Source organism: Culex quinquefasciatus, chromosome 2 (genome assembly GCF_015732765.1).
Source record: "Culex quinquefasciatus strain JHB chromosome 2, VPISU_Cqui_1.0_pri_paternal, whole genome shotgun sequence".
NCBI classification, from domain to species: domain Eukaryota; kingdom Metazoa; phylum Arthropoda; class Insecta; order Diptera; family Culicidae; genus Culex; species Culex quinquefasciatus.
This window is the reverse complement of record NC_051862.1, coordinates 144,840,656-144,865,512: the sequence shown is the minus strand read 5'-3', so window position 1 is coordinate 144,865,512 and position 24,857 is coordinate 144,840,656. Positions and strand designations below refer to the sequence as shown.

The window sequence follows — 24,857 nt, the reverse complement described above, 5'->3', positions numbered from 1 at the left end:
GAAATTTCCTTAGCTACAACTTTGCCGAAGTTACTAAACTGATTAGAAAATCAGTTCTCGACAAACAGATTCTAAAATATTTGATAGAGGTGGGCAAAAAAAGAGCGAACCGCTCAAAGAGCCGGTTCACTGAAAAGAGCGAGCGAACCGTGGCTTACAAAAAAAGAACCGCGGTTCTTTTTTTAAACTCCGCCCTTTTGAAAGAATCGTTTCAATATGGCATGATTTTTGTTATAAATAAAATGTATTGAATTTAAAAAAAAAGAAATTTCGTTTTAAATTTGTTTATGAGAATTGAAAATGCAATTTCAAAAAAATCAATGCTTATAAAATAATCCCAAAAGTAAACGATTTTCTTAACAAAATGAAATAAACTTTTCAGTGTGCAACTGATTGTTCATTAAAGTAAAAAACTTTCAAATTTTAATCAAAATAGAAGTCTCATCCACTGAAAACAATTAAAAATCATTTTGGGATCGATCAAAAATATTTTGATTTTTGGTCAAATTCCGTTCCACAGTACCTAATGCAAAAGTTTTTTTTCGGTTTAAAAAAAGTTCATCAATACTTCGATATTTTGAAAACTTATGATTGCAAAAGAACTGGGGATGTGTAAAATGCATTTTTAATCTCTGTTTTCATTAATATGTCTTGCTTTTATTTTTTTTTTGTGACTTTGGCCAGAGTTGAGGGACATATACTTCAAAAAATATTTGGTATGGCCAAATTTATAAAAGTCCAATGTGAAATAACTTATAAAATCACACGATTCTTGAAAAAACTCCTATTCATTCAAATTTTGGAAAAAGAGCGAAAGAGCCATTCAAAAGAGCGGCTCTTTTTAAAGAGCGAACGAAAATGAGCGGCTCCTGAAAAAGAGCGGTTTTGCCCACCTCTAATATTTGAACATAACTTTTGTATGGAGAGCTGTCAAATTTGTATTGAAAATTTTAAGGACGAACAAATGACGCAAAATGACTTCTTTGGTGATATCTTATGACCTTCAAGTTCGTTTAAAAGTCGAAGCAAATAAAACAAAATCAAAAAAATATTTTTTGAAATTTTACCATTTTTGAGTTGAAAATACATGATAGTTGAAATTCTTTTGGCAGAGTTGCACTATGGTACATTGGGTGGCCAAGTTTCAAAAAAGTGACCTTCTCCAAATATTTTTTGGTATTTTTTTCTCGAAAGTAAACATTCTAACTAAGAAAAGTTCAAATTTTCAAAGCTCTAAGTTTGTTCATTACGGAGATACGCAAGCTGAAAGTCAAAAAATGTAGTAAAAAACTAGCGTTTTTCGTAAAAAAGGTTGATTGTTAAATTTTAACATAGCTCAGCCATTTTAAATGTTTTATTAGGACAAATATACATCGTTGGACAATTCAAATTTTCGCAATTTATGCCCGTAAGGGTGGGGGGGGGGGGGTCTCAAGTTATATGGCATGGACTCACAAAAAGAAACACACAGCAGTAAATAATAAATATGTGACTTAACATGAATTTATTACGCTTAACAAAATTTTGTTGGAGGGAAGGAGGAGAGAGGGGGGGGGGGGGGGTGAAAGAAAGAGGAGGGAGGGGTTGTGTCCTTAAAGTGGGGATGTATTAGCTTATTCATAATCTAATAATATAAACTTGCAATACAATATATATGCAATTCTGTTGCACTTGCAAATGTATGAAAAGACTATTTATTATAAACAATCAACTATTGAAAAAACATTTAAAAAGCAAAAAAATAATTTGGCCGCCTGTTTGTATGGAGATGGCCCACAGTGAGTTGTCAGCCTGCTTTAGGGCAACATAAAAAGAATCAAAGATTGTGCTTCTTGAGAAAATATAAAAATAAAACAAAATCAATGTCTCTGCACCAAACTTTTGCACCCACCAAAAAGCATTCCCTTATTCACTCCACACAATATTTGCTTTTCCGCTTACTTGACAAGGCTCAATATTTTTCCACATCCCGCAAAAAGCCCACTTACCAGTGAACTTTTCTCGACGGGAAATTTCCTAGAAAAACGGTACTCGACCGAGAAAAAAATCCAGCAGCTCCCACATGCTTTTATTTATTCACATTTCGACACTCAAATAAGGACTAATCCTACCTCCTCCTCCCAACTTCCTTCGGAATGGAGGAAGGACTGGAGAAAAAAATCAACACCCAAAGAGGATGCGTCATTGGACCTAGGCTGCTATCAGACACCGTCCGACGTTCCGAAAACCGGCACCCAGGACGCAAAAGCGACACCCAGCAGCGTTGCAGAATAAACAGAACAAAGGACTCTGCTGGGATCATTTCGCGTTACAAAGTTTATTTTTTCATATATTTTTATCAGTTTGAAAATCTTGCGAAAAAAAACAATTCAAAATTACTTTAAACTTTCATTTAAAAAACAATACTAAATCATTTGAAACTGAAAAGTCGCCATTACCAGCGCGGGTTTGCTCATCAGAGAAAGTAAAAACCTCCCCCTCCCTCAAAGCCGTTTATTCTCGAGAAAATCGATCGACGCTCAAATGGCTTCTCATAATACGCTCGTTTTTTCCCACCGTGCATTCTCGGCGCCACCGTGAAAAGAGCTTGTTCTAGGGTGGTGGTGGTGAAGTGGTATTTTTTTGCCTTTTTCGCACTTTATCGCCTCTATTTTCATTTTCTCATCTTCATTGCAAACCGTCCGACCCCCACCCACCCGCTCTCCCACTCTTGTCTCTTTAAGCATAGCGAAAAGAGAAGGGCGAGAAAAAAATAAAAGTTCTCAACCACTTGAGGTCTGTTGGTGTTTGTTTGCGTGTGTGTGTGTCTGTTTATTTGTGCCAGTGTGTAAGGGCACCTCGGAGTCATTTCCCGATAATGCGGGAAGGGAGGAGGAGGAATTTCACACTTGCACAAAAAAACACTTTCCCTACTTAACTATGATGCTGCATAGTGGGACGAATTCACCCCTAAATCTTTTGTTCAAAAAAAGAAATCATTTGTTAATTTTCGAATCTAACCTAATCTAATCAGACCCTAGCGCAGCCAATCTTTCGAAGGGATCCTGGAGAGTGCCTTAGGTTAGATGACGCCTAGCACTCTTCTTGTCATTTATTAACATTTGTTTTGCAACATTGCATTAGAATGCGATCTTTTCAAAAAAAATATTTTTAAAATTTTTAAACAAAGACTAACATTTTAAAAGGGCGTAATATTGAATGTTTGGCCCTTTTGAAATGTTAATCTTGGTTTAAAAAAAAACTGAAAATATTTTTTTCGAAAAGATCGGAAAATTTCACGAATGTTTCAGATTTTAACATTGAAAATTGGACCATTAGTTGCTGAGATATCGACATTAGAAAATGGTGTGTTGTTTGAGTGGGACTAAAAGAACATCAATTTTCCTGTTTTTAAACCTTTGCATGGCAATATCTCAGCAACTAAGGGTCGTATCAACAAAGTTCAAATGTGCTAAATATAAAGAATTTTCTCAGCTTTTAAAAAATATATTTTTTTTAAATGGTCAAACATGTGCACTAATTTAAAAAAAAAAAACAAAAACTTCTTCTATTTTCAAAAAAGTTACCTAAAAATGGATTGAACTTGAAAACGATGCACTTTATCAAAATTTCACTAAAGTACTTTTTGATAGCAAATTTGATTTTACATCGAAAAATGAAGTTGAAAAATTTTTGCGACCAATTTTTCGAATTTTTGAAAAAATCAGTATTGATTCATAAATTCATAACTCGCTCAAAAAATTTTTGCACAACCTGGAAATTTCTAAAAAGTTGGCATTTGATGTCCTCTTAAACATATAAAAAAAAAATAGTGTTTTTTTTGCAAATCAAGTTTTAGTGACAAAAAGTGAAGTGAAAAATCACCAAAAAATTTTTACCGTGTATCATTTTTTTCCAGTGTAGTCCATATCCATACCTACAACTTTGCCGAAGACACCAAATCGATCAAAAAAATCCTTCAAAAGATACAGATTTTTGAATTTTCATACATCATTTTTGTATGGACAGCTGCCAAATTTGTATGGAAAATTATATGGGGGTAATTCTCCGCCAACTCACACAGCAGTTGCCCCGACCCCTCTTCGATTTGCGTGAAACTTTGTCCTAAGGGGTAACTTTTGTCCCTGATCACGAATCCGAGGTCCGTTTTTTGATATCTCGTGACGGAGGGGCGGTACGACCCCTTCCATTTTTGAACATGTGAAAAAAGAGGTGTTTTTCAATAATTTGCAGCCTGAAACGGTGATGAGATAGAAATTTGGTGTCAAAGGGACTTTTGTGTAAAATTAGACGCCCGATTTGATGGCGTACTCAGAATTCCGAATAAACGTATTTTTCATCCAAAAAAACACTAAAAAAGTTTTAAAAATTCTCCCATTTTCCGTTACTCGACTGTAAAAATTTTTGGAACATGTCATTTTATGGGAAATTTAATGTACTTTTCGAATCTACATTGTCCCAGAAGGGTCATTTTTTCATTTAGAACAAAATTTTTCATTTTAAAATTTCGTGTTTTTTCTAACTTTGCAGGGTTATTTTTTAGAGTGTAACAATGTTCTACAAAGTTGTAGAGCAGACAATTACAAAAATTTTGATATACAGACATAAGGGGTTTGCTTATAAACATCACGAGTTATCGCGATTTTACGAAAAAAAGTTTTGAAAAAGTTGGTCGTCATCGATCATGGCCATTCATGGTCACCCGTGACAGACACGGACGACGAAACAAAGAGAAACGCAAAAAGTAACTTTTTCAAAACTTTTTTTCGTAAAATCGCGATAACTCGTGATGTTTATAAGCAAACCCCTTATGTCTATATATCAAAATTTTTGTAATTGTCTGCTCTACAACTTTGCAGAACATTGTTACACTCTAAAAATAACCCTGCAAAGTTAGAAAAACACGAAATTTTAAAATGAAAAATTTTGTTCTAAATGAAAAATGACCCTTCTGGGACAATGTAGATTCGAAAAGTACATTAAATTTCCCATAAAATGACATGTTCCAAAATTTTTACAGTCGAGTAACGGAAAATGGGAGAATTTTAAAACTTTTTAGTGTTTTTTCGATGAAAATACGTTTATTCGGAATTCTTAGTACGCCATCAAATCGGGCGTCTAATTTTACATAAAAGTCCTTTGACACCAAATTTCCATCTCATCACCGTTTCAGGCTGCAAATTATTGAAAAACACCTCTTTTTCGCATGTTCAAAATGGAAGGGTCGTACCGCCCCTCCGTCACGAGATATCAAAAAACGGACCTCGGATTCGTGATCAGGGACAAAAGTTACCCCTTAGGACAAAGTTTCACGCAAATCGAAGAGGGGTCGGGGCAACTTTTCCCGATTTCGTGTGAGTTGGTAGAGAATTACCCATGGATAAATTAAGGATGCAAAATGGCTTCTTTAGGCATACCGAAGGCACCAAAAAAGTTTCAGTCAGATTAAAAAATACAAAAAAACGCATGACCGAAATCTGAGAGTTTAAAAAAATGTTAAGGTGTCCCAATTAAAAATAAAATCAAAAAGATAATGAATAAATGTGCAAAAGCAAAAAAAATATAAGTCCATACAAAAATCAGGTCGGCTATGAATCCGACAAGAGGGTCGAAACTTCGTACGTTAAGAATAAAATCCGTAATGTTGATAGCCTTAGTTGAAATTAACATAGGACATCTGGACACTGTTCTAAGAAATTTTGTAAAATTATGGCAGTATTCACAAACAATTTATGATAATTTTCGCTCAAAAATAAAAAAAATATAGGCATGAATATTGAAAGAAAATCTTTTTATTGTTTGCAACGATGGCCTTAATAAACTGCATATTGAAAAACTAGATAAATAATGAAGACTCTTGTTAAGTAATTGTTCTCATTCAAGATTTCTGTAATAAATCAGAGACCCATAAATATTATTGCTTGATGGTGAATGGATTTTAAACTTAAATTAATACATTATATTAGATCCTTTTCCAATATGATTTTTTTTCTTGAAAGTTTATAATTTTACGGTAATTAAGAGGAGCGTTGAATACGTTTATCTGGGCCATTCTCTGCCTACTCACACGAAATTGGAAAAAGTTGCGCCACTAGGGTAACCAGAAAAGTTGAAAATTTAGAAAAATCGGAAAAAAGAGATAACCCTTGGTTTGATAATTTAGTTAAAAATAATAAAAAAAAACTGTGCCAATTTTGAGCCAAATTGGTTAAAGTGCGAGCCTGAAATGGTTATTGGTCGTTGAAGTTTGTACGGGGAAACGCAAAAAATTCAAAATTTCACCAAAAGGTGGCGTTTAATGTGTCGGATTATTGTTAAGTGTGAGATTCTTATGTTAAATTTTATGACAAACAACTTTATCGAAAACCACAAAACGATCCGAGTTTTGTTTAACCCTGTCGCGATATTAAGATTTAAAGATGGCGTTTTTGTACGAAAAGACCGGCCGGGGCAAATCTAAGAAAATCTTGGTTTATTTAACTTAAAGTATGGGTTAATTTTGTACACAGCTTTTTTTCAACAATCGATTGTTGATTTTGTTAACCCGAAATTGCTGACCACCAGTAACTAAAATTAACTAAAAAAAATAGTTTTAACGGCCATTTTTGTTGGTTGAATGGCTGAAAAAATTCTAGCAGTCGACCGCTAGAATATTTTTTTCAGAAAATTAACTAAAAAATTTTTGTTTTCAGCTGAAATATTGTGGAATATTCTGTTAAAAACTGGCTGGGACATATTTTTCAACTATTTTTCAACATTTTTTGTTCGTTGTATCAACCGAAATATTTTTGCATGCAGCAGTTTATTAGTGGTTTATAATAAAACATTTCTTAATAAGACATAATTTATGTTAATGTTGATATATATTTTCTTTAATTATCTAACGCTAACAGTCGAGCACGTTCATTCGAGTTCGGAAAATCTGCCTTTAGCATTTTCAACAAACAGGTTAATAAATTAATATTGAATTTTGGTTAATTTAACTGAAAATTGGCAGTGACAAGTACGTTTTTGTTAAAATTTACGAAAGTAAAATCAACAATTTTAATTGTTAAAATTTCCGTGCACCAAGCGAAATCGGTTAAGGTTTAAGGGTCGTTATAGATCATTAATATAGCGACGCTTATACCTTAACCGATTTCGCTCAAAATTTTCACAGCTCGTTTTTTTATTGTCACTCTAGGCATCACGAATCCGAGGTACATTTTTTCCATTTCTCGTGACGGAACATTCGGACGGAACAATTGAAAAAAGAATTTGCAACCAGAAGTGGTAATGATTTGGAAATTGAGTTTCAAAGTGACTTTTATTTAAAATGTACTCAGAATTCCGTAAAAAAACATATTAACATAACATAACCCTCTTATGTTTATGCATTTTTTTTTTAATTTTGTAATTTTTGTGATTTTCTGCTCTACCAGTTTGTAGAACAATGTTAGATTTTCAAAAAACAACTCAGGAAAGTTAGAAAAAAACACGAAATTTAAAATGAATAAAATGTTCTAATTGAAAAGATTACCCTTCTGGGTTCGAAAAATACATTTAATTTTCCATGAAATGATAAGCAAATGTTCAAGTCTTCACATTTTCAGGCTGCAAATTATTGAAAAATACATCTTTTTTGAATGTTCAAGAATGTAAGGGATCGTTTCGCCCCTCCGTCACGAGATATGAAAAATGGACCTCGGATTCGTGATCAGAGATAAAAATGACCCTTTGGGACATAGTTTCACGCACATCGAAGAGGAGTCGGGGCAACTGCTGTGTAAGTTGGACGAGAATGACCCATCTTTCAGTTAATTCAAACAAATCATGATAAAAATATGTCCACAATAAATTATGACCAATTCATCATCACACAACCCAATGTGTTCCTCAAACCCACCTTCTTCAACAACAGCCTCGTGCCATGTGAAGAACCACTTTGCCGGGCCCATTTCTAGCACTCAATTCATTTCATGTGATTGTGTGTGTTTGTTTTTCCTCCCACTCAACGGTCTATATATGTCTTTCTCTTTCTATTTTCATGATTTCCATTATCATCTCTGCAAACGCAAAACGAAAACGAAAACGCAAACGTCAATCTCGAAGGACTGCAGGAGCACCGGCTGGCACCCGATGACATCAGCTGGGTCGTGAGCACACATGGACATTCCGACCATCTGGGGAATAATAACCTGTTCCTAAAGGCCAGACACATCGTAGGAACTAATATATCCCAGCGGAATCGTTACTTCATCCATGATTTCACCAGTGGTAAGTAGAGAGAGATAGCAAGTGGGGGTGGGAAATTCTGATTTGGACGTGTGCTTACATATGTATGACAAGGAAGGGAAGGCCGGTGGCTACAATTGCAATCTGGGGCACGGCCGAAATTGATACCATCGACGAGAAAACCCAAGCGCCGAGTCAGAAGAGATAGCAATCAGCTCAACTCACTTGCTCAAGGCAGAGGAAGTCATGATTGCACTCAAGATTGGGAATTGAGACGCTAACGCCGTTGCGTCGTCGTCGCCGTCGTACTTCAGTGCTTTGAGCTGGGCCTAGGGTTCGGTAGGGTGGTTCATTGGGTGGAATAAATTTGATGAAGGACTCTAGGTTGCGAACTTTTTGGTCAACCGTTCTTTGCCAGAAGATGAATTTTGAAGGAAAGGTTTCAGATTTCTGATGTACCTACTTCTATACTATTTTTTGTAATTTTTTACTTAACAATTTTGTAGCATATCGTTAAAGAATTGTATAAAACGTGCATTTTTGGAAAAATAGAAGTTTCGCTTGGGCTGGATTTTCTACATGATGCACTTTTGAAATGTTAGTCTTGATTCCAAAAGTTACAAAATATTTTATTCGAAAAGATCAGAAAATTGTTTCACTTTAAAACATTCAAAATTGAATCATTAGTATATGAGGTAATTGCATAAGAAAATGGGGCGTGATTATGTGATGCTTAGAAAACATACAATTTCTTTGTTTCTTGTTCTTTTAGTCGCTGTATTTCAGCAACCAGAGGTCTTATCTTCAATGTTGTAAAGGCAAATTTATTTGAATTCGTCTCAACTTAAAAAAAAATACAGAAATGGACTAATAAACACTATTTTGAAAAATCGGAAAACCGGAATATTTCATTTAAAATTAAACTTTAAGGGGCTATATATTGAAAACGGTGCTCTTTATCAAAAAACAAAATCGGTGAGTACTTTTAGATTGCAAATTTGAAGTAAAAAACGAGTAATATTTTTATTTTTCCAAAAACAAAAGAGATTATTAGGCCGTTGCAATTTTTTTCAGAATGTTATGTCCCTCAACTCTGGCCAAAATTAAGCGGGAGACAAAAAAATATATGTAAAAATTGAAATTATAAGCCATGGTATTGACATTTGAATGAAAAAAGTGATTAAAATACCTTTTAAGCCTGCCTATTTATTTGGCATCCATTAGTTTTCAAAATTACATAGAAGAATATTTTTTTTCGCCGGAAAAAAAAGTTTTGCAGTACTGTTCACCGAAATTTTATAAAATTTCAGCATATTTTCGGTCAATCCCATACATGCAAAATATGATTTCAAACGCAGTAAACTGCCCCTGATCGCATAAATGTCCCATATGCTATTTCATCAAATTTGAGTATTGACGCAGATTGGTTCAAAATCGTGTGCTCTTTCAAACAAGCAAACAACATCTAGTACTAAAATTCCGGAGGAAATCCAGTTTTTTTTCACAAAATCTTAACACGTAACCTTATGTGCGGGACAAACTTCAAATAGGTTTTTCTCAGCATGCTGTTTTTGCATATGGGACATTCATGCGAAGATGGGCAGTAAAATGCATTCAAAATTATTTTCAGTTGATTAGGCTTCTTTTTTCCATTACAGTTTTGAAGTTTTATGCAAAGATATTGATTTTTTCGACCGATTTTGAAGGGCAGGGCGACATAAACTTTGAAAAATATTTGCAACGGCCTAACTCGGTGGCAAAATTTTCGTCCTCACTTTTCTATGGCTCAAAGTTGCGGTTTTTTGTCTCCTAAATCATATCTAAAAATTGTATAAAATGAAAAATACTGGGTTTTATGTACATTTTTCAGATTATTCCGCATCAATACCTACAACTTTGCCGAAGACAATAATTGGATCAGAAAATTCTTTCAAAAGACACGAAAACGAAACTATTGGCACTACGCCCCCCGGGGCATGGCCTTCCTCTAACGTGGGATTTCTGCTCCAGCGCCTCTGACGAGACAGGAGAAACCGGGACCGACGTTTTACTTCACCATCCGATAGAAGCTCAGTGGATAAGGCGGGAATCGAACCCGCGTCTCATAGCATCATCGGGATCGGCAGCCGAAGCCGCTACCCCTGCGCCACGAGACCCACAACCTTCAAAAGACACATATTTTCGAATATTTTCGTACCAACTTGCATGTAAAAAAATTGAAAAATCATCCCTTTAAAAACTAAGAATTTCACAATCTCGACCGAAATTTCATAACAGCTGAACAATAAGTTTTAAAATCCTAACGATTCCATTTGAAAAGAACTTAAACTGAAAATAAGTTTTCCGATCGGGCTCAACATTTTTCTGGGGGTTCCCTGGCCAAAATAATCAGACCCGTGTTTTTTTAGTTTGACCATTAGGGTGACCTACGCCGTGTTAGGGTGGTTCGAAAAATGACTCTTATCTACGCGGCATTTCATCCACTTTTAGTTGTCTTAGACGCACAAAAAAAGGTGATATGTTTGGCTATTTGGGAAAAATAGTAAGAAGTTTAAAAAATCTAGCTTGATATTTGAAAAAGTCGTATGAAAACATAAAATGGCGTTTGCCGTGTCTTGTTCAATGAGCCTATGTCTGAAAATATTTTTATCGGATTCCTCTGAAAATTTCACATAACATAGTGAAAAATTGACGGTGTCGAACCGCACGTTTCCTAGATATGATTATTTGAAAATAAAAACTAAAATTTTCGACGCACCACGCGCAAAAAGAAGAAAATTAGAAAATGAGAAAAAATCAACTTTATTCACTAACACTGTGATAACTTTCAAATTTCAACAATGACTTATAAATGTTTGGGTATCAAATGGTGCTTTTTGCAATTTCAAAAAATTTGATACCCTAAAATGTATAGGTCATCGCTGAAATTTTAAAGTTAATGCAGTTTTAGTGAAAAAGTTGATTTTTTCTTATTTTCGTAATTTTCCTGTTTTTTCGCGTGGCGCTTCGAAAAACTCAGTTCCGATAAAAATATTTTTAGACGTAGGCTTTTTGATCCAGACACGGTCAAACCGCCATTTTTTTGAAACTTCTTATTATTTTAACCAAATAGCCAAACACCTTTCTTTTGCGTCTAAGACAGCTAAAAGCCGATGAAATGACGCGGAGATACGATTTTTAGAAAAACAAAATGGTTTTTGAGAAATATGATGAAAATTGCAATTTTTTGAACCACTCTAGCACGATGCAGGTCATCCTAAAAACCCCCAGAAAAATGTTAGCCCGATTGAAAAACTTTTTTTTCGGTTTAGGCTCATTTCAAATAGAATTGCTGTATAATATAAAAAATACGTTACTTAATCCACCGATGGTGGTTGGTGTCTTCCTCACAATTATGTACATATTTGTTTCTGTAGTAAGAATGTCATACCTACAAATTTTATCTAAATTTTACTTCTTACAACATATCTACAAAGAGTATGGGGTCTAAAATCCCAAAAATCATTGGACGTAATATTAGAACAACACCTACGGGGCTGTTTCATGAAAATTGTTCACTTTCAATAGTTATATTACTTTAAAGTTTTTTAAGCCTTAAGGCAGTTAAAAAATATATCTGTTCATTTTTCCCGGGAGTTTCAAATCAACAAAATCCCGGGAGCCAGATCTCCGGATAGATCCGAACAACTTTTTCATCAACATATTTGAGATCCGGCCTCTGAAATGTGTACAAACGACACTTAGGTGCTCATAACTTTTGATAGGGTTCTCAGATCTTCAATCTTTTGGGCTCATTAGAAAGGTCTTTCAAATACCATTCTAAAAATGTATGATCAGACGGGTTTTTTTTTTACAAAAACCACCCTTTTTACAATCTTTCAAACTTTAGCCAGAATCGTTTTTTTAGCATAGCTTTTGAAATACTTAACAAAACTTCATAATAGTTAATATAGGTCTTGTGGGACCCTAAGACGGATCGAATGAGACCAGAACGGCCCAAATCGGTTCAGCCAGTCCGGAGATAATCAAGTGCATTTTTTTCGGTGCACGGACTTACAGACATACACACGCACAGACATTTGCTCAGAATTTGATTCTGAGTCGATAGGTATACGTGAAGGTAGGTCTACGAGGTCGAATTAAGAAGTTCATTTTTCGAGTGATTTTATAGCCTTTCCTCAGTAAGGTTAGGAAGGCAAACAGCTTCAAATTTTTCCAAATTTTGATCAAATTTCAAGAGTGGACATAATCATGAAATTTTCAGAGAAACTATCTCAAGAATTCCTGTTTTTTACTTTCTATGTTTAGTTGATTCTGAAATTCTAGAGTTTTTCTTTTTCTTTATGATTAGTTCATATAAACATAAGAACCACAATTTAAAAAATCTTAAATTCATCGTTGGACAATTTGCCAATTTTGTCAGTTTATGCATATTAAAACGGGTAACGTTAAGTATATGTTCTACAATTATTCAAATTCATCCGTGAAGCTTCGTTTTGAAAGTTTATTTTTGAAATAAGCATTTTTTAAAAATCTGCTCCACCCTATCGCTTAAAGATGGCGCCAAATGAAAACCATCCCCACCGACACAAACAAACCATTTCCGGCGATGGCAGGCCATTTGCACATGAATGAAGCAATGTAGAAAGCGCTGGGATCGGTTTCCTTCAAAGTGGATAAAACCCCACCACAACGTCATTGAACTTCCTCACGCCAAAGATGATGAGCCTAGTTGAAAATTAATGCTGCGATGTTTGAACTCGAGGCTTGGAGCTGAGGATGCGCTATCATGTTTCTGGAAATTGCTCTTGCAATTCCCGAACCGAACCAGGCCGTTAACTGCTGCCGGTCTGAGCTGACGCCCAATCAGGGCCAGAGATTGGAGATTATTACCATATCTGTGTGTTTGTGCGGGTGATGGATGGCGCCACGATCGACTTCGATTAGGCGTCATTGGCTGTGACGGAATTGGAATTGGAGCCATGATGATGATTCGACAACAATTTTGGTGCTGGATGTGCGAAAGTAAATGGTTTATGTGTTCTACTTGATGAGGTGAGATGAAATCAGATAAGATGTTTCATGGCAGTTCGTAACGCTAGATATGAGATTAGATAGAATATAAGAAGTGAAACAAAAGTAAGACATAAAAAATTCAAGCTATGATCAATCTTTTAACTGTTCTAAATTTGTATGGTGGTGGTTTATGGATTTTCAAATAATTTCATCTAGTCTTTTTTTAACTTTTCCTGCTTTTTAATTTCAAATTCAGCACTAATTAAAACCCTCTTCGGGCGCCCACAGCCAGTGACAGCTAACAACTGCCCGAAAAATTAGAAATTACTGCCATCCGCAATGTAACCCGCCCTCCAGTGGACGCCGTTGCATTGTCCAAGCTCGCTACATGACCGCGCTCTAATGATTCTGGGAACGGACAAAAATGCAATAAAAATTTAGGCAACATGCGAGAGTTGGTCAAACTTTTCCCGTTCCCGAAATCTAAATGAAGCTAAAACAAATTAGCCCGGAATGGACAGCAAAAAAAAAAAAAAGAATCCCCAAATCCCGGGACTGGCCTGATGACAGCGACAGCTCATATTCGTTGGTCCTTTTGAATTGACACTGTTGGGACACCGTGGTCCGTGGCGTCCTGTGGGTTGTCCCAACGCAACAAAAAAAACGGAACCTCCTAAATAGCTGAAAAGTTTTTCGGCCAATTATCCTAGTCGTCGCTCGCGCGTACTTGCGCTCCTTTTTTCATATTTTGTCCACCCACGCCACCTCAACGATCCTGGGGGACCCATTGTGGTGTGGTCGCTTCTGGCCGGGGCCTTTTTTATGGATAAGCTGCTGGCTGGTAGGACGGCCACCGACGCGCGCTTGCACTTGTTTCTCAGAAAACTTGGACACTCAACAGCGAACCGCACTTTGTATTGGCTTTGTGGTTCGGAGGAGGGGGTGCTTTTTTAGAGGCAAACAGTGGTTCCCTGGTGTTTCGGAAAAAAGTGGGACAAGGACCAGTTGGACATTTCATGTGAGTTGGCATTGGTATTACTTTTGATAGGGGTCATTCTCTGCCAACTCACACGAAAAGTTGTCCTAACCCCTCTTCGATTCGCGTGAAACTTTATCTTAAGGGGTAATTTTAGTCCTTTTGGTATTTTAGTCCCTGACTCCATTTTTCGATATCTCGGGACGGAGGTGTGGTACGACCCCTTTCAGTTTTTAACATTTAAAAAAAAATTTAAACGTGCAGCCTAAAATGGTGATAATTAGGAAATGTGGTGTCAAAAGGACTTTTATGTAACAATGGACGCTCAATTTAAATGAGGACCTACATCAAAATTCCGGAAAAAAATCATTTTCAACGGTTGCCATTTTTTATTGATATGGTAAATTCAATGTTCATTTCGAAATCTGCAATAACGTCATGCTTCGAATTCCCGGGTGCTTCGAAACCCGGACACCTCATCTTGCTTTACTAATTATTTGGATGTAAGTTTTACATCAACTTTCATTTCAAATTCATTTGGAGGGTGTAACCAATGCCAAAACAATCAAATTCAACTCAATTATGTTTACCAAAAATGTGAAACATTTCACTGAAACATTTCATAAGCGCCCTAAGCGACGGGAAAACAATGCAGATATAAATGGTTTTGATTCCCTAAAATCCTAGCTAACTGTTAAACAAAACATCGATTGTGTTGATGTTGTCAGCTTGATTGAGACCTAAAATATAAAAAAAATATTCCAAATTTATGCGATTCATAAGCAACAACGAGTGTTTGGAATTAAAAAAAATGTGTTCGGATCTCGAATCAGCTATTTGCACCGAGATTTTTGGTACACAAATTAAAGTATTTTGAACACTAATCGTTGCTGTGGCTGCTATGTACCCTTACATGAGAAAATAACTCTTCAGGATTACTTATCCAGCTAATTTTCAATTTTTCTAAAATTGCATTTCATTGTATAGTTTTATATGTTACAGTCTGATTTACATTACTTTTCTTGCTTGATTTATTTTATTCTTTCAAAATAAGCTATTCTTTTTGCTTTTTTATGTGCTTAAAAAGCAATTCTTAGATTTCAATGTCTTCTTCAATTTTTGATTATTTTGGGAAGTTTTTCCATTCTTTCAAATATAAAATGTAGTGAGAAACTTTCTCTAAGATACACACTCATAGTTATAAATAGTTTAATAGAAGTGACAAGCATGTTTCGATGAAAAGTCTTGTTAGTTTAATACATTCTAAAAATCGACGTTTTGGATGAAAATAGAACCGACTTGTTAAGCTGCCAAACATATGGGAATATCACTAATACACTGCCAGGAATTTTTTTTATACGTAAAAGTTGATATTTTTCCTCATTGAACATAAAAATAGGAACAGAAACTAATTGAAAGAAAAGAAAAAATTTTCACAAAACAATCACAAGAACTAGATTTTTTTAAATATCGGCTGGTATTTTTATTTTTCTTTGCTTCATACAGGCTATTTCTTAAGAAGGGATATTCTGATCGGTTTGCTGTCTTCGGCAAATTTTTTTGTTATGATAAGTCCTTTTTAGCAAAACAGGTTTTATGGTTTGCTCTTTCCAGTAAAAATTAAAAAAAACTAAAATTTCCGGAATTATTAATTCAGCTTGTTAAAATTATTTTTCTTGATTCAAAAACTTCAAAATTATCTAAACATTGAAAATCGATACCAATACCTAGTTTTGAACATTGCGAGCTGAAAAATAAGGGCTACATCATACTGATGAAAACTCTTTTTTTACAAAATTGAAACTCAAAGAGGTTGTATAACAGCAACCAGCAGTTTGATCACCAAGGTCAAAAAATTGAAATCGTTGAAAGTTTTCCTGAAGTTTTTTTTTTAAATTCAAAAAATTTAATAAAATCTGGAAATCGCAAGAAAATGACTATTTTTTTAAATTGTTGCACTAAAAAAAGTGTAAAGTTGAATTGAAAATTATATATTTTTTCAAAACTTATTTGAAAAAATATACTTTTGTGTATAATTAGACGCCCGATTTGATTGTGTACTCAAAATTCCGAAAAACGTATTTTTCATCAAAAAAAATTTAAAAAAAAGTTTTTAAATCGCTGCCATTTCCCGTTACTCAACTGTAAAAAATCGTGAGACATGTCATTTTATGGGAAATTTAATGTACTTGTCGAATCTGAAATAACCCAGAACGGTCATTTTTTCATTTAGAACAAAAATTTTCATTTTAAAATTACGTGTTTTTTCTAAGTTTGCAGGGCTACATTTTAGAGTGTAACAATGTTCTACAAAATTGTACAGCAGACAAAAGCTAAAATTTTGATGAATAGACATCAAGGATTTGCATGTATTCTTTACGGGTTATCAGAATTTTACAAAAAAGTTTTTTGAACAATCGTCCAAGGGGTCATTCTTATGCAAAATTAGCTGAACATTCCGAAAAAAAATACTTTCAAAAGCACACGATTGCGTTTTTGGGGTAAAAATTCGAAAAACTGGTCAAAATGGTCGAAATCATAACTTTTTCAAAAAACTTTTATGTGAAATTCTGATAACTCGTGAAGAATACATGCAAACCCTTTATGTATACATCTGCTCTACAACTTTGTAGAACATTAAATAATATCTGAACTATAATTCAAACATTTAAAATAATTGCAATGAAATTTAGTAAAAAAATGTGTCGTATGGTCTTGGTTAAAATATGGAACTATTTTTAGTTTTATATTGCTAGATGCTGTAAAACATAAATCTAAAAAAATATTAACTAATTCGACATTCATTTGCATTGCGTCGGCCAGGTGTAAATTCAAACATAACCAGAGGTAATATTATACATTTTTTTTGACTTATAAGATTCATTTCCAGATGAAATATCGCCAGTTTTTTACCTTTCAGTAAGCCCTTTGAGCCCTGTAAGGAAAAAAATGAAAAAAAAAAAACTTTTACGAAACATCCACCAAAAGTTAATGGAATAAAGTGAAGCTATTGTGGAGTTTCTAGAGCGTCCAATTTCCCGGGGTTACAAAATTCCCGGGAAACGGGAAATTTTCAACAAATTTCCCGGGAAATCCCGGGAATTCCCGGGAAATTTATCGAAAATAGATCTTATCCTGCTTCTGATTGATATTTTGCAACAAAATTGTATAGAACTGCAATTTTAATGTTCAAAATGAGTGTAGGGGTCAATTATTGGCTTGACTGTTTATAAAAATCATACAACTTTGTAAAAAAAATTAAAATAATTTTCTTATTATATCAATTTAATTGTTTTTGTTAAAAAGTATTAGATTTTTAAATAAAATATTGAATCAGTGAGTAAAATCCATGCTTTTTAACCATAAAAATGCTTTTAAATTTGTCTTTGTTACCATTTCAAAGGAATATGTTTAAGAATCTCATAATACAAAAAAAAATAAAAACAAGCAGAAATTATGTTTTTCATGGCAAATAACTTGTTCTAGACTGTAATTTTTTATCAACAAAACTCATTTTAAGGTTTTTTAGACAAAATTTTGACTTTTTATCAATTTCACCAAAAATTCATAAATATATTGTTAAAAAACTTATAAACTATGTTAAGTAAAATTTACACATTGATTTTCTTTTTCCTCTTAAAAACTTATCAGCAACCTTAGTGATTGTGTAAAATTTGAACACATTAAATCTGATTTTAACAACAAATATTTTGTACAAAGTCACCCCAATATGCTAAATACAATTTTCAACGCCACTAGTTTTCAAATACTATTGAAAAACATTTTTTTCCAACAATAGTGCATGGACCTTGTGTGGCCTACCCAAGTACATGTTTTACAAAATAATAATCTTGAGACAAACCTTACCAGTTGGAAAAAATATATAAAAACAGAATGAAATCCTATCATTGATACCCCGTTTTTCTTATAAGTTCAATATGCACAGTAGATTAAAATGAATAAAATTAAGTTAGGTTCTCTCATCAATATTTTTTCAAATAAAAAAAAAATTAGGACCAAAAAGTAAGGAAAATGTATACATCCGCTTGAATTATACATACGGGAAATATTATTTTTCAGGAAATCCCGGTAATTCCCGGGAATTTTTTTCCGGGACGGAAAATTGGACGCTTTAGAAGTTTCTGTAATTTTATTTTTTAGAAATCGACCTTAAAAATTTCAATAAGCTGAAATTTTGGAAATTCCTCATTAAAGGAATAAGACATTTTGAAAATTAGTGTTGTTGGTTTAATTAGGGGAACTTTAACCTTATGGGTCATCTGCTCCCGTATTTTGAAAAAGTATCCATTGAAACTATAAACAAAGTTAAAAACTAACAGTAAATGGGACAAAAATGCTTCAGAAACCCTGCCGCGACCACAAATTGAGTGGCACTGCAAGTGGCCAGCAGCTTCATTGTAGGCCATTCCTTTCTGTTGCCGCTGCTGCCGCTGCTTTTCCTGGACATCCAGGACAATCCACTTTCCAGCTTGGTCAAGCGAACATTCATTGCTTTGCCGGATGATACTGACTATGGTGGCTACCAGGCCAGCCAAGCGAACAGCAAGCCTGATGCAAAACTAAAAGAGGAAACCTGGATAATGAAAATCACGAGCAAAATTAAAATTATCGATTTTCGTCAACACTGTTTCGCGGTCGCATGGCCTGGGGAGGTGGATCGCGATTTGCACATTTTTTTTCCATTCGTTTTGTGTGGTAAAACTTCTTCGTAACTTTTCGGTTTAGTTTGGAAAGGCGCAAACCTGCGAAAAAGTTCCCACGATTCTTTTCGGTGGATTAGCCCACCTTTTTGCAAGTTTTTTTTTTTCATTTTTAAGCCCAAACGTGGAACATTATCCCTCGACCCGACGACGACGACGACGACGACGTGCTCCTCCAGCAGCAAAGTATAAAAATGAGTGGCCCGGGTGCCACGTGGGTGGCAATGTCGTCAGGGGGTGGGCTGAGTTGGCAGCCATGCGGCAAACGATATGCCACCCTCCGACCCTTGGCCCTATAAATTGCCCCCACGTCTGAAAGGTGGGGATGGGAAAAAAGGGAAAAGTTTTAAAGAAAATCAAAAAGAAAATCAAGTTTTATGGAACAAATTCTACACAGTTTTAAAAATCAAAGTAAAGAAAAAGATTTGAACTTTTATACATTTAGACATTTAGACATTTAGACAAAACAAGTCAATCTGCCAAAATTTAATCATAACATCCAACTGTTTTCTCATTACTGCACCAACTTTCGAAGATTGAATAAATTCGCGAGACGAAGGGGGCCATCAAGCCGCCATATTTTGGCCCACATTTGTCGCTACGGCAAGCAAGACCGGCAAGTTTGGGAGAAACGAAGCAGAAAAAAAATCCTGGAATTTGATATCGTGAGAATTTGAGTTATGCGCCACCCCGGCAGATGTCTCTCTTTTGCTTTCCACGAGGGGTTAAGAAGCGGGAGACATTCGAAAGGAAATCTAATTTAGCTGCTCGCTGATATTTTCAATTTCGGGTCTCCAGGGCATGTGTCAATTCGCTATTTAATTCCACTCGGGGACCCCCCAAAAATACATTTCGCAACTGCACGACCAACCGGAAGCTCCGGTCCCAGTCCGGTCGCCCAGCGGAAGCACGTGTTTGGAGTTGGGAATCAACCCAGCACCACCTTCCCCTCATTGGTCAGCAACTTTTGCGGGGGATGAACGACGGCGATTGAAAGTTTTTCCCCGGAGCGTCGTGCCCAGAATGAGCAAGCCCAAGTCGGCATTAGCTATTCTGTGACGTTTGGGGCACCCAAATTGACATGTTTGCCAGTTGGTGACCGCACGCCGAACATGGAGTTGACGCGATGTCCGTCAAACTGCCGCCGCCACGGAGTTGGATCTGACTGGGGTGGCGGCTAGTTTTTGATGAACTTGCTGCTGTATGAACTCAATCAGTGCTAGGCTCTGTGAAAATGACCCTGGAATGCATTATTTAGTGCTCAACGACTGGGACGTGCCGGAGTCGTACGTGACCGCAACTATAGTCAAGGTTTGGATGTAAGTGAACGGTGAAGTGAAGTTTGGGTGGAAGGTTGAGGTTTATTTTTTGGTTGAGTTTTTGTGCCCACATTTTTGCTTATTATATGTAAAAACACTCTTGTTTGATGAAATTCTTACATTAATTTGCTAGTATTTTTTTACAAGCTGTTGCCAATTCAAGAAAAAATATGAATTGAGTTTGCATTAGACGAAACCTCGCACTTTATTTTGATTGCAGCTCATAGCCCAGTAAATCATTACACAATTTGACATTTTTGAAGTGAATGTCAGTAAACGCTTCAGTTTCGTCAATGTTTTGTTGATTTGGGCTCCCTGAATACGGAAAATTAACTTCTACACTCACAAAAGCCATTTTTGTGTATATGGAATCAGCCGGGACCCGCGGTGTAGAGGTAAACGTGGTTGCCTCTCACCCAGTCGGCTTGGGTTTAATCCCAGATGGTCCCAGTGGCATTTTTCGAGACGAGATTTGTCTGACCACGCCTTCCGTCGGACGGGAAAGTAAATGTTGTCCCCGGTCTTACGGTCGTGTAGGAGTCGTCTCCTTCGGTCCTGTCTCGGTGGAGTCGCTGGTAGGCAGTTGGACTAACAATCCAAAGGTCATCAGTTCGAATCCCGGGGTGGATGGAAGCTTAGGTGTAACAAGAGGTTTGCAATTGCCTCAAAAATCAAGCCATCGGACACCAAGTTTAGAGTAGAGAAGAGCGAATAATATGATTTTCTGATTTTTGGAATCAGTTGCACTCGAGAATGAAATTTGAGATATAATTATCAGAGCCGTACCTTGGGTTTATGACGCCTTGACCAAAGCGCCCCTCTAAATTTTCGAAACAAATGATAAATTGATGTAAATTGTCCATGATTGCAATTACAATTGGAGTCATTAACATGTATTATGATATTTATTTCTTAATCTCATTAACGAATTTGAAAATTTTCAAACCTGAGCATTTCTCTAAGAATTAGGTTTTTTTTTTAATTTTAATTTTATGCTTTTTAATCCGGCTGAAACTTTGACCAAAGAAGCCATTTTGCATCATTAGTTGGTCCATATAATTTTCCGTACAATAATGGGGATTTTTAATTTAACTTTTTGTCACTAAAACTTGAAATGCAAAAAAAAACACTATTTTGATTTTATTTTTTTCAGATATGTTTTAGGAGATATCAATGCCAACTATTCAAAAATTCCAGAATGTGCAAAAAATATTTGAACGAAACATGTTTTTTTCTGAATTGATAATCGGTAGCAAAATTTTTTTCAACTTAATTTTTCGATGTAAAATACAATTTGCAATCAAAAAGTATTTTAGTGAAATTTTGATAAAGTGCACCGATTTTAATTTATACCCATTTAAAGGTAACTTTTTTAAAATAGTCACAGTTTTCATTTTTCAAATTAGTGCGTATGTATGCCCACTTTTGAAAAAAATATGTTTGAAAATCTGAATTGACTGAAATTTCAGGGAATTGCTCAACTCATGAATTTTATCAGAACTAGTTTTAATTTCATGATATAAGTTAAGTACTTTCCGGGATTCATAAAAAATAGACTGATTCGGCGATGCTTTCAATTTTGTTGTAGTTAGAGAAAATGAGAAAAAGATGTCAATAAAAAAAATTTGTCAGGTAAAAAAAATCAACATGCGGTTTAACGTTGTTCAAAACAGCTTAAGGTTATTTACAATCTTTAGCAATTTATGATGAAACCAAATTGACATTAATAATAATTTGCAGTGCTCTCAACAACATTGTTGCAATAAATTTATAAGTTTTTATAACTTCATCATCCTGGTACGAGAAAATTCATTAGTTCGTTGCAAATATTTTCAAAGCTCATGTCGCTGCAAAATCGGTCTTAAAAAAATCAAGGGGCAAATACATGTTTTTTTTTAACCAAAACATCATATTTTTATTGGAAAAAGAAGTCTTATAAAGTAAAAACAACTTTTTTTGCATTTTTAGCGATGATAGTCATATTTTTCATGATTGGATTCGTTTAAAAATATTTAGAATTTTTAACAAATTCCGATGTTCAGTGCTGCAAAATGTTTTTTTTTGTGAAAATAAGAATTACATACATATTTCGGAAACAAATGGTTGCATAACAGTATAATGTATTAAAAACTTTTTTAATTTAAATATTTAAACTTTAACTTGTCATTTAAATATTTAAATATTTATTTTTTTGCGAAGGACATAAATTTTACAACATATTTGAAACGGCCTTATTTTAGTTAAAAACTATTTTTTGGATTGTATTTTTTGATTTCTTTTTAATTTTTTTTATTTCATAGCTAAATTATCACAATTTTCAAAAAAAAAAAAATTTAAAGCCACCAAGAGCTTTTAAGCCAAAAAAATGTGTGTAATTTTGGCGAAATAACACTGGAATTGGCTGAAACCATGAATCTATTAAACTTTAAAAAAATAATTAACTAATCAATAACGAGATTCAAGGCAACTTATCATGTAGAGATATCAAAAAAAAAAGTGTCCACGTGATTTGTGGTTGGTCCCTAATGGAAATTTAATTAAAAACATTTCAAACCGTCATGAGAAGTGACATTGGGTCTGGGGGGTTCGATCGGGTCACACAAATTTCAACATTTGTCACCACCAAGGGTCCTGATTGCTCAAAATCAACCACTCCATTCGCGAGCACAAATAGCAGGCGACGCGATACTGCCCTGATGAATTCCTACCATTTGTCACTCTATCATCATTTGCTCCCGAACAGTCTCTTTTCTACTCTTCTCTCTCTCTGATCGGTCTCTGATCAATTAAATTGTGCATTTATTTTGATTTCATAACATTATAGACACCATTCAAAGAAACATCCACCAAGAAAAAATCAAATTGATTGCAAACTGAGGGCGTGAAGACAAAAAGACTGCCGCGCTGGCATTTTGTGAGAGTGGCTCTTCGCTGAGCATGGTAATGTGTGAGTGTCGTCGAGCGACGGAGTAGGCAAATATTTTCACAAGGTATTTGTTCGCTGAGTGAACAGTTCGGGCCACTCGCTGGCTGCTTGCGAGACTCATTCGCTCATGAATGCTAGCAGGTTGGAATAGGCGACGAATGGATAGGCGATGAGTGAGTGGTTTCTGTTCATTGAACCGAAAATCAGGACCCTTGATCACCACGGATGACGGAACTTGAAAACGATGCAATTAATTAAAAACAGAAGGTAAAGGACTTTTCGATGGAAAAATAAATTATGCTTTGTAAAATGATCTTTTAATTTTGTTTTGTCTAGATTATCGACATTTCTAAAAACTACGATTTAAAAAAACATTTGAGCAATTTTCTACCAAAACCGGGCATAAATTTTATTTGTATTTTTTGATTTGGCTCAAACTTTGTGGGGGTCTTTTCTATGACCAAATAAGCTATTGCGTGTCATTATTTCACCCATACAAGTCTCCATACAATTTTGGCAGCTGTCCATACAAAAATGGTACGTAAATATTTGAATAACTGTAACTTTTGAATGAATTTTCTGATCTGATTTCTGTCTTCGGCAGGTGGTGAGGACTATTGAGAAAAAAATAGGTACTCGAAAAAAAATGCCGATTTTTTAATTAACATTTTTTTCACTTAAACTAAATTTCCCAAATTTTTTTATATGTTTTAGGGGAAAAAAATCCGCAACTTTTGAGCCATAGAGAAACATGGTCAAAAAATCTGCCGCCGAGTTATGAATTTTTGAAAAATAGTGATTTTTGGAAAAAAATCGAAGTTTCATGCAAAAACAAGTTTGACATTTTTTTTAATGCAAAATTGATTTTGCAATCGAAAAATACTTTACAGATGTTTTGATAAAGGGCTCCGTTTTTTAGATATAGCCACCGAAAGATTGATTTTAGCAAAATATTTGCAGTTTTTCAATTTTTAAAAATAGTGACCATTTCTAAAAATATAATTTTTTTTTAGAGGTTCAGAAAATTTGCTATAAAATTGTCTAAGAGACATCAAAGATTGGACCTCGGGTTGTTGAGATAGAGCCGCTTTAAGAAAAAGAAACACGAAAATTGAAGTTTTCTTAATACCACCAAAACAAACCACCATTTTCTAATGACCATATCTCAGCAGCTAATGGTCCGATTTTCAATGTTAATACATGAAAAATTCGTGAAATTTTCCGATCTTTTCGAAAAAAAAATATTTTGAATTTTTTTAAATCTGGACTAACATTTGAAAAGTGTAAAACATTGAATATTACGCCCATTTAAAATTCTAGTCACCGTTCACTTATTTTGAAATTTTTTAAATCAAGACTAACATTTTAAAAGGGTAAAACATTGAAAAAAATAAAAAAATACAAAAAATAAAAATGGTCGAAATCGGCCGATTCCGTAGAGGGTTGCTCATTTACGAAATCGTAGAGAACCACTATATTGACATTTATTTTTTGACAAATTGATTTTTTCATGACTGCTTAAGCTTCTGCGGGGAAAAAACAGTTATATAGTTGGAAAATTCTTGAGTCTGGAAGATCAGATTTCAAAGCAGTTATATTAATTTGGCTAATTGAATAGCCAAATGAACACACAACACTTTTACCAATATTTTATTTCCAATTATCAAGTTATTTCGAGATCATTC

At 34.7% G+C, this 24,857-nt stretch overlaps 1 protein-coding gene across 1 annotated transcript in view; it reads left to right on the top strand.

Moving 5' to 3' along the window:
* The window catches only part of LOC6044128 (metallo-beta-lactamase domain-containing protein 1), a 306,493-nt gene that overhangs the window by 103,955 nt on the left and 177,681 nt on the right, over nucleotides 1-24,857 (top strand). The window contains exon 2 of the mRNA XM_038257350.1: nucleotides 8,092-8,256. Within this exon, the coding sequence (XP_038113278.1) occupies nucleotides 8,092-8,256 (165 nt within the window). The remainder of the gene's footprint in view (nucleotides 1-8,091; nucleotides 8,257-24,857) is intronic.